At 44.6% G+C, this 10742-nt stretch overlaps 4 protein-coding genes across 4 annotated transcripts in view; 1 reads left to right on the forward strand and 3 right to left on the reverse strand.

Moving 5' to 3' along the window:
• LOC102825438 overlaps positions 1-9438 on the reverse strand; it is a 27952-nt gene extending 18514 nt beyond the window's left edge. The window contains exons 1-3 of the mRNA XM_006872874.1: positions 9132-9438; positions 5901-5956; positions 4314-4657 (exon numbers count right to left, since the gene is read on the reverse strand). Of these exons, the coding sequence (XP_006872936.1) occupies positions 4314-4657; positions 5901-5956; positions 9132-9438 (707 nt within the window). The remainder of the gene's footprint in view (positions 1-4313; positions 4658-5900; positions 5957-9131) is intronic.
• On the reverse strand, positions 1986-2366 carry LOC102814140 (histone H2B type 1-F/J/L-like). The gene has a single exon (XM_006872786.1). The coding sequence runs from the start codon at positions 2364-2366 to the stop codon at positions 1986-1988; it is 381 nt and encodes a 126-aa protein (XP_006872848.1).
• LOC102813756 (histone H2A type 1-J-like) lies at positions 2678-3064 on the forward strand. Its single transcript, XM_006872785.1, has one exon. It carries the CDS (start codon positions 2678-2680, stop codon positions 3062-3064), a length of 387 nt encoding a protein of 128 aa, XP_006872847.1.
• LOC102813363 (histone H2A type 1-like) lies at positions 7758-8150 on the reverse strand. The gene has a single exon (XM_006872784.1). It carries the CDS (start codon positions 8148-8150, stop codon positions 7758-7760), a length of 393 nt encoding a protein of 130 aa, XP_006872846.1.
• Positions 9439-10742: the final 1304 nt, after the last annotated feature.

The following is a 10742-nucleotide window of genomic DNA, read 5'->3' on the forward strand; positions in this document are numbered from 1 at the left end:
CCCAAATTCAAAGGTCTCTGCAAAATCAACCTCGTTTTTCAACTTCTTTTTCACTTTTATATCACTATTTTTTTCATGTTGTTGTTGTTAAGTGCTGTTGAGTCATAGCGACCCTGTATAGGGTTTCCAAGGAGCAGCTGGTGAGCTTGAACCACCAACCTTGTAGTTCATATGGCTTTGCAGTCTGGTGTATAAACCCACAGCGCCACACCAGGACTCCATAAGTGTAAGTGTTTGTTGTTATTTTTATATTGACACATTTCATTGACCTTATTTTGTAGGATCACCATTTATTTATCTGGGCTCTATGGGAAAATTTAGGGCCATCTGGCTGCAAGATCTGTCACCCCATTGATCACCAGAGCTAATTCAGCTGATCTAGATTGCTAGGACATGTCAGTTTCCTCCCTCACTACTCCATGTGTGTCCCTCCTTAAAGGAGCCCTGGTGGACCTAAGGGTTAAACTTTGAACTGCTAACCTCAAAATTGGTAGCTCAAACCTACCAACCACTCAAGATAAAGATGACACTGTCTGTTCTCATAAAAATTTAGTCTGGGAAACCTCATATCATATCACTATGAGACAGAATTGACTCAACTGCAGTGGGTTGGGATTTTGGGTAAGGGAGTAGAAAGCTGAATAAAATCCAGTCTTCATTCTGCTAACTTGAAAAAGACAGTCATCAACACCTCTAATTACTCACACCAAGGTTCCATACCATAATGGTAAGGCACACTTCTCCAAGTATGCGGGGAAAGGAAAATTTAAATATGGTTAAAGCAATTCAAGAAATAAAAATTTAAATAATGCTTCAGCAAATATCCTATAATCAAAATAGAAATCCCACCTTCTAAAATTGTTACTTTTTCCGATCCCTCTTGCCCTTGCGGGGGCGGGGAGAAGAGGAAGGGGGGTGGTCTAAAGAATTAGTCCCACCCAGTTGCCACTTCTCAGTTACACACGAATAACCTCCAGCAACTCTAAAGCAAGCCCCCAGCCCATTCTGTGCTCAGTAACTTTCTCCTGCCTCACTGCAAAACAAGTTTGGGCAGGCACCATTTTGCTCATTGTCCAATTTCTCTTTGAGTCCTTATTGTCTTAACTGTTTCTTAGAAAGCTGTGAGCTTTCTCATTTCAGGAACCTACCTTAACACATATTTGCTCAGAGCCAGTTTGCTGAGTAAATGTGAGGGAAAGAGGGAAAAGTTCTGATAAAAAAATGAAAGAGGGATAAGTTCTGATCAAAGAATGTTTTCTTTTTAAAACTGTGCTTGTTATGCCACAAATAAAAGCCATTAAATCCCTTTAACAATCCTTATATACTTTCATATTGCTGTTAAGTGCTAAAGTGGGTTCCGACTCAGTGACCCTTTAGGTTTCCTTAGAAGGGCTGGTGAATTTGAACCACTGACCTTTCAGTTCAACCTACCTTGAGGTGGAGTAGGTACTCCACCTACAGCACCACACCAGTACATGCTTTTACATTAAGTTCTCTTAATTAACGGTTTTCTCATCTTCATGCAACTAGTTAGGATGGGATTGAGGAGTGCTAAATTGCATGGAGATGAGAAACATTTAACTCAGCATGATGGTTTAAGAGTTGCCTTCCAGCAAAGTTATTGACATTTTGAGATGCGGAGTGTTGTGGGTTTGCTGCAGTTTGGAGAGCAATAGGAACACTTAACAGTAGTTAGGAGTTCTGCCGCCTTCCTTCACTAGTCATACCTGCAAATCCCGTCTCCCGCTCCAGCTCTTTTGCAATGCCTATAATTAACCAGCAGTTTGGTCCTCAGAACCTAGAACTATTCGCAGAATCGTAAGACTTTTATATCTGATCATAGCCCAATCTAAAGTCAAGGATGTTATTTACATTATGTCTAGATACTGAAGAATGGATACAGTGACAAGCTCTTCCTTTGAAAATGTGGATGGCTCTTAAAAGAGCCTTTGGGGTTAGATGTAAAGACGCCTCGTTGACACCAATTATTTGGAGCTGGTGTACTTGGTGACGGCCTTAGTGCCCTCTGATACGGCGTGCTTGGCCAGCTCCCCGGGTAGCAGCAGGCGCACGGCGGTCTGGATCTCCCGAGATGTGATGGTCGAGCGCTTGTTGTAATGAGCCAGGCGAGACGCCTCGCTCGCGATGCGCTCAAAGATGTCGTTGACAAAGGAGTTCATGATACCCATGGCCTTGGACGAGATGCCGGTATCAGGATGAACCTGTTTCAGCACCTTGTAGACATAGACCGAGTAGCTCTCCTTGCGGCTGCGCTTGCGCTTCTTGCCATCTTTCTTCTGGACCTTTGTAATGGCCTTCTTCGAGCCCTTCTTAGGAGCGGGAGCTGATTTGGCGGGTTCCGGCATGGCGGAAGAGGGAAAATAACAAGCTGAAAGCACAATGTGACCGTTGCTGGCGCTGTGTGTCCTCTTTACTTATAGACGTTTATGCAAATTAGGTGACGAGAGGAACTCTCGTCACTGGTGTGTCCTGAGATGACAGCATATGCCAGCTTTCTCCAATCAAAATACGGAGTCTACAAATTCGTGTTTTCATTGGTCTAAAATAAAATAAAATATTGACCAATGGTACGACTCTCTTTTCGCGCCCGGCAGTAGCTATAAAGTACGTTTTAGAGGTTGTCATTTTGGTCGCTGAAGATAGCAAATAGGTAACCATGTCTGGACGTGGCAAGCAGGGTGGCAAGGCACGCGCTAAGGCTAAGACTCGGTCTTCCCGAGCTGGTCTTCAGTTCCCTGTAGGCCGTGTGCATCGCCTACTTCGCAAGGGTAACTATGCCGAGCGTGTTGGGGCTGGCGCTCCCGTGTACCTAGCGGCGGTGCTGGAGTATTTGACCGCTGAGATCCTGGAGCTCGCCGGCAATGCGGCCCGCGACAACAAGAAGACGCGCATCATCCCCCGCCATCTGCAGCTGGCTATCCGCAACGACGAAGAGCTCAACAAGCTACTGGGCAAAGTCACCATTGCGCAGGGTGGCGTCTTGCCCAATATCCAGGCCGTGCTGCTGCCGAAAAAGACCGAGAGCCATCACAAGACCAAGTAAGGAGCAAGACTGAATTTTAAAAATCAAAAGGCTCTTTTCAGAGCCACTTCTGAAATCATAAAAGAAGGTGACACGATCTATTGCATACTCAACTATAAGTTAGTCCTGCCAAACACATTGTTAATGTAGTGGTTACGACTCGGGCTAATTTTACAGTCAACAATTCGAAAACTACCAGCCGTTCCACGGGAGAAAAATAAGGCTTTCTGCTCCCGTAAAGATTTGTAGCCTCAGGGTCGCTGTGAGCCGGAACCGACTCAGACCCAGCATAAGTTTTGCAAAGAGCGGCTGGTAAGCTTAAACCGCTGACCTTGGGGTTCAAACCCACCTTGCAGTCCAGTGCTTTACCTCAGCGCCACACCAGGACTCTGATAGGTGGCTTAACGCTGTGTGTTAAGGTCCTGAACTGGAAACTTTGAACCACAAGGTTGATTCAAGCTCTCCACCGGCCGCTCCTTGGAAGCACTATTACAGGGTCGCTGTAGGTTGGAACTGACTCGACACTTACCAGCAATATTAATAGACTTAACATTGTACTTTTAAAATTGTGATATACTTTAGATTAAGAAAGAAAGCTACTGATGAAAGAAAGCATTAGAAATCAAATAAGCACCTTTCAAACGTGTATACATTTTGTATAGGAGCCCAGTAATCACATGTATGCGTTAATGAGTCACTGAAATATCTTTATTTTATATTAAGTGTATTCTGATGGTTTTCTTCTGTTCTACTTGTAAGGGCAGTTTTGTTTTAAACTTGTATGACAGTTTGGTGGGCCATTTATTTGGGGCCTTGCAAAATATCCAGGGAGTTGCAAAAATTGAATTCTAATGAGCTCATGTGGCCATGTAGGAGATAAGCACTTGACTTGCCAACCCATAAGGCTAGAGGCTGTAGCACACCAGCCACTTCTAAGAAACCCTACCAGGGCTACTGAATACTCAACCGCACTTGACAAAAAGTGCTTATGCATTCAATACTCAGCGTTCCCATATTATGCGCCAAAAGTGCATGACAGTGCCTGTGCCTAAGAAATCTATTGGGGAAACCTATTGGAGAAACAGAAACGCAAAGAACAATGTATCTCAAGTAACCAAGGAAACAGTCCTTTTCAAGAGTTTGTGGGTGGCTCTGAAAAGAGCCTTTGGAAAAGCGAATTTAGGAGACTTATGCCCTCTCGCCACGGATTCGGCGGGCCAGTTGGATATCCTTGGGCATGATGGTGACACGCTTGGCGTGAATGGCACACAAGTTGGTGTCCTCGAAGAGCCCCACCAGATAGGCCTCGCACGCCTCCTGCAGCGCCATCACGGCTGAGCTCTGGAAGCGCAGATCGGTTTTGAAGTCCTGCGCGATTTCGCGCACCAGCCTCTGAAACGGCAACTTGCGGATTAGCAGTTCGGTGGACTTCTGGTAACGCCGGATCTCGCGCAGCGCCACGGTACCAGGCCTGTAGCGATGCGGCTTCTTCACGCCGCCAGTGGCTGGCGCGCTCTTCCTAGCCGCTTTAGTGGCTAGCTGCTTTCTCGGGGCTTTGCCGCCGGTGGACTTACGTGCAGTCTGCTTAGTTCTAGCCATAGCTCTACCGCTTGACTTACCAACCAGCAACAAGAAGAGAAAGCTGTAAAGCCTCTTATTTATAGTAAGAGTAAGAAGCTGATTGGATAAAAGGAAACCGAGACGACCCTTCCTGTAACTGGATTGGTTATGAACTCGGGGTTTTGATTTGCTCCACTCCAAACCCTCTGGTATTCTTTATTGTGCATGCTCTGAATTTTTTTTTTTTTTTTTTCTTTTCTGCCAACTTGTTCGTTATATCAGCGCTTTCAAATAGAATTAAATATAAGCTATATAAAATTACATTTACTAATATGTATTAAATTACCATATTTTTAAAGATAAAATTAATTTACTAGTATTATATTTAACCCAATGTAACAAACACGATTATTTAAGCATACAACCAATGTAAAAATTAGTTTGATATTTCCCATTCGTGGATTCTTTTTGTTTGAGAATTTGGTTTTGCACTGTCTTTGAATTCCAGTGTGTACTGTTGTTAAACTACTGAAGAGTGGATTCTGACTCATGACCCTGTATAGGGTTTCCAAGGAGCAGCTGATAGATTTGAACTGCCTACCTTGTGGTTACGAATCGGGCTGCGAACCACAAGGTCAGCAGTGCGAAACTACCAGCTGTTCGGCGGGAGAAAGATGAGGCTTTCTGCTCCCGTAAAGATTTACAGCCTCGGAAACCCTGTACAGGGTCGCTATGAGTCGGAACCGACTCCACGGCACATAACAACAACAACACAAACCTTGTGGTTCAATTCTGATCCTATAGCTAGCTCCACACAATAGAATAATACCACATCTTTATTTGGACTAGCCACATTTCAACTCAATTTACAAGTGACTAACAAAGGAGCTCTGGTAGCGTAGTAGTTACGAATCGGGCTGTGAACCTTAAGGTCAGCGGTTCGAAACTACCAGCCGCTCCGACTCGAAGGCACTTAACAACATATGATGGAGTCCTGGTGTGGCGCTGTGGGTTAATGCTCAAAGCCGGTTGAACTGCAAAAAGCCGGCAGTTCAAGCTCACCAGCTGCTCCTCGGAAGCCCTATACAGATTCGCTATGGGTCAGAATCGACTCGACGGCACTTGACAACAACATATTGGATAGCACATTTTTGTTTTTTGTTTTTTCCCCAGCAGAAAAAATTAATTTGAGATATGAGGAATTCTAAGAACTAATAACTTCATAAAGAAACGCAACTTAACCTTGTTTTCACTTTCAGATAATATTAAAATAATCTCTTTATAGCATTGTTCCTACTATCCTAAAAATATTATACATTTGTTCCTGAATGTATTCCATCAGTGCATCAAGATCTAACATTTTGAGTAAAATTAAGCAGAATATACATTAGCATGTACTATCCTGGAAAAAAAAAATAGGTAACTAAAACTTTATTTTAAAACTTCCATTTGTTTGTGGATAGGGTAAAGAGAATTCAGAAAAATGCTTGAGAAAAAAAATATTAAAGCAGACAGTTGTTATAACCTATCCTCAACTGTCACAGGCTCACTACAAGGCAGTTTCTTTTTCTTCCAGTAAAACTTTTATTTGCAAAAGTAGGCAGCACCCAGAGAAACAGAGATGCCTGAGATAGAGACGGAGATGATGACGTGGAGTGATGAAGTGACTGGGGACTTTGGGCCCAGAGAGGGAAAGGGACTGTGGGCCGAAAACTGGGGGGAGGAGGGGGAAGTGTAGGGGGCGGGTTTCTGGGATATATACCCTTTGGGTGGTTGATGATGCATGGAGGGGAGTGGAACCATGGCAATGAGATGATATACGATGGAATGAATGTAAAACTAAAGTTCTCCCATGTAAACTATCATATAATTCACAATAAAACATTTAAAAAAAAAAAAAAAAGTAGGCAGCAGGACAGATTTCATGGCTAATATACTGACTTTTGCCATCATGACAGGAGATGACCTGGCTGCTCTGGGGACTGTGGCCCAGTCACTCCTCAGAGCCACTCTAGGGTAGGTAGGTCCTGTGCTGAGGGCAGAACAGGGTCCAATATTTGGGAGTGTCAGACCAAGTGGTCAGAACAGAGGCCAATATGAGGGCCGCACTGCAACAGGCTGAACCTTCATAAAAGCCAACAACTTTATTCCAGATCAGGCCCAACCATCTCACCTCCCACATGGTTCCTAGGCAGATGTTGTCATTACTGGTCCCAGTGCTGTGTGGCTTGACCATCAGCCCCCAGCTGTAGAAACACTAGGGCGAATTCAAAGTTTCTCCCATCGCGCCTCCGGGTTCTCTCAGGTCAAGTTTTTCGTTTTCTTCGGCAATTACAGTACTTCTTCGCTGCTTGAGTTGCACCCAGGCCTGTTGCAAGCCTCACTGTCCGCAAATCCTGCAGCCGCTGTTTTTCCTCCTGGTTCCAGACCATCACCTCACGGTCCTCGGCGACCTATTTGGCTTTGAGCTCCATCAGGACTCCGTGTACCTTTTCCGACGTTGGCCAAACTGCAGCCTGAGTCTTACGGTACCCCCGGGAATGCTTGTTTAACATGGAGTCCGCACAGGGGCAAATTACAAAGAAACAAGGGCTTATTTATAAAACTGTAGTTAACAATATCCCATAGGTTTCACATCACCCATGTTTAACTTGCTTATTCATTAACCTGAGTCTCCACTGGAACCACCCATAGGTAGGTCACCAGGCATCGAACCTTAGACTTTTCCAGCAAGTGGTGACGGTAACAGGTCTTGGGGCCCTACGCGGAGCTACAGCAAACAGTAGGGCCAACACCTGGGCTACGAGCAGCACATTACTTACCCTTTCATTTACTGCTTCTTTTAAATACAAGTGTTCTTAATCCTTAACAATTACAGGTAGCAGGTATACACTGATTAGATATTGATCCTAAAACACCAACTTGAGTTGTGAATATTTGAGTTTATATCTATATATTTCCAGAACTGCATGTCCTGCCTTGCCTGATTACTGAGTTACTGAACTTCTGCTTCCTAGTTATCAGTTATCTGATCCCAACCCAAAATTGGTTACTGCCAGTATTCTCTATATGCTTAGTGCACAGTTCTCCTTAGGAAATCATAGGTGGCTCTGAAAAGAGCCTTTGGTTTGGATAAGGTTAAGTTGCTGCAAATTTACTTGCCCTTGGCCTTGTGGTGGCTTTCAGTTTTCTTTGGCAGCAGCACAGCCTGGATGTTGGGTAGAACACCACCCTGTGCGATAGTGACTTTGCCGAGTAACTTATTGAGCTCCTCGTCGTTACGGATAGCTAGTTGCAAGTGACGCGGAATAATTCGAGTTTTCTTGTTGTCACGGGCCGCGTTGCCAGCTAACTCCAGGATCTCTGCGGTTAGATACTCCAAGACAGCTGCTAAGTACACAGGAGCGCCAGCCCCAACACGCTCAGCATAGTTGCCTTTGCGAAGCAAGCGGTGAACACGGCCAACAGGAAACTGGAGACCAGCCCGAGAAGACCGAGTCTTTGCCTTAGCGCGAGCCTTTCCACCTTGCTTGCCACGTCCAGACATGATCTAAATGTCAACAGCGTCAGTCAATGATGACTGAGGTGAAGGTGCCAAAAGCGTCTTTTATAGACATTACTGGGCGCGAAAAGAACCCTGTGCTATTGGCTAAAATGTTGTTTTTCACTTAGACCAATGGAAACAAAATATTATAGAATGTGTATTTTGATTGGGTAAAAGTGGAATATGATGTCATCTTAGGAACTCACCAATAACCAAAGATGTCATCTTAGGAAATCACCAATAACCAAAGGACTTTACGCCTCTTTATTTGCATAAAGGACCTTCTTCCTACTCTGGTTTTTAACTTGCCATGTTTGCTCCAGCCCCTAATATGGGTTCCTAAAACACGGTACTAAAGAAAATACAAGATGTAAGGAGAGCGGTGTGTGGTGGTGGTTTTGTGCCGTGGAATCCGTACCAACTCATAGCGACCCTGTATGTGGATTATATACATTTATATACATATACTGTGAATATTTATGAGAACAGAAAATGTCATCTTTCTTCAGTGGAAGGGCTGGTAGTTTCAAACTGCTGACCTTGAGGTTAGTAGACCAACTCACAAAGCACTAAAAGTAGGTCTATCTGGACACAGGGATCACATGTTAGGAGGGCCAGGGGATCACAAACTCTTTCATGTACACCTTCGAGAATCGCCAGCGAGGCATTTCACAGGTGCATTACAAGCACTTGGCCATTGGCCACGAGAGGTACGCCTCTGCTCTGGCCAACGGCAAAGTATACACTAGGACTTGTGTAGACACTGAAACTCAGGCTAATCTCGCTTTGTGCATACCAGTTGGTTGTTTTATGGGTCTCTGGTTCAAATCAACCAGTCGCTGCCACACTAGGACCCCTAGTCCTTCCATGTCTTACAATTTTACTTAGACAAAGGCAGTCCTCCAGCTCCTTACAAAGATACTGTGGGTGGCCCTGAAAAGAGCCTTTTGGTAAATTGAAAAGCTGCAGGGCAGTTACTTCAACCGCCAAATCCGTAAAGGGTGCGGCCCTGGCGTTTCAGTGCGTAGACCACGTCCATAGCAGTAACTGTCTTCCGCTTGGCGTGTTCTGTGTAGGTGACGGCGTCCCGAATCACGTTCTCTAAGAACACTTTCAGTACCCCGCGGGTCTCCTCATAGATGAGGCCAGAGATGCGCTTCACGCCGCCACGGCGAGCCAGGCGCCGGATGGCGGGCTTAGTAATACCCTGGATATTATCACGGAGCACCTTACGGTGGCGCTTGGCGCCTCCTTTACCAAGACCTTTTCCGCCCTTACCACGCCCAGTCATGATGCTAAGAAGACAGTTCGAAGATCTGAAATAGGCATGTGAAAAGTGGCTGGCCTTTTATTTGGATCTAGCGGACCAAAGTGAAAACAGGAAGTCACAGGCGGGAAAGCTTAACAGTTTTAGCTCCGCCCCGTCGCCTGTTCCAAATTAGGTGGAGGACAGGCTGCGCGGAAGTGCTGAGGATCCTAGGTCACGTAGATTGTGAGGTGATTTTTCTGCTGAGAATGATTTAAACAAGGGACTGAGGTTGATCAATGAAAATGCGTCTCCGCTTGATGGTTTTAACGAAACTCACAGCCAAGGGTTGGGTTACGAATGGACTGGCTTCTGGTCCCAGTTCCTCCACTTGCTGTTTTAATAATATGTAGGTAATACCCACCCCACAGGCTTCTGTGCAAATGACGAAAAAGGGCAAATAAAACTCTGAAACAGACCTTTGCTTGTATCAGTCAACTCTTGCATGATAACTATTAATCCATTACTTAAGGCTTAGACTTACTATTTACTATATTCCTAGCACTGCTAGAAACTAGGCTACTTCTTGGCAAGTTTCATACTATAAAGAATCTGTTCTCAAATATTGGTAAAATACACATTTTAATAAATGTTTCAAGTCTATACATGTATATTGTTGTAGTTGTTATGTGCCGTGGAGTCGGCGCCGACTCAGTGACCCCTGTACAGGGTTTCCGAGGTTGTAAATCTTTATGGAAGCAGAAAGCCTCATCTTTCTCCCACGGAACAGCTGGTAGTTCCACTGCTGACCTTGCGGTTTGCAGCCCGATTGGTAACCACTACGTTACCAGAGCTCCTTTATACATGTTTATTAGCTAAGAACAAATGGCTTGATGGCAGAGTATAATAATTACACAGAACTATTGAACTGGAGATTCATTCACAACAATTTAGACCATATTTAATAACATGGTCTATAGAAGAGAGGGACATCTACATTATCAGAAATATAGAAGACATAGTGGAGGCTGTTGTGTGCTGTCATGTTGGTTCCAACTCATAGTTGACCCTGTATAGGGTTTCCAGTAGTGGCTGGTGGGTTTGAACTGTCAACCTTGTGGTTACAGTACCAGTGCTTTTCCTACAATGACATATCAGGACTCCAGTGACTATTGTTAAATTCTGTGGAGTCAAAGTCAGTTCCAACTCATAGGGATCCTGTATAGCGTCTCTGAGGAACTGCTGGTGGGTTTGCACTGCCAACCTTGTAGTTCGAAGTCCAGTGCCACACCAGGACTATTAACATCCCACAAATCCCTCCTTGTGATAGAATATCTGTTAACCAGTAA

Source organism: Chrysochloris asiatica, unplaced genomic scaffold, assembly GCF_000296735.1.
Source record: "Chrysochloris asiatica unplaced genomic scaffold, ChrAsi1.0 scaffold00213, whole genome shotgun sequence".
Lineage (NCBI taxonomy): Eukaryota > Metazoa > Chordata > Mammalia > Afrosoricida > Chrysochloridae > Chrysochloris > Chrysochloris asiatica.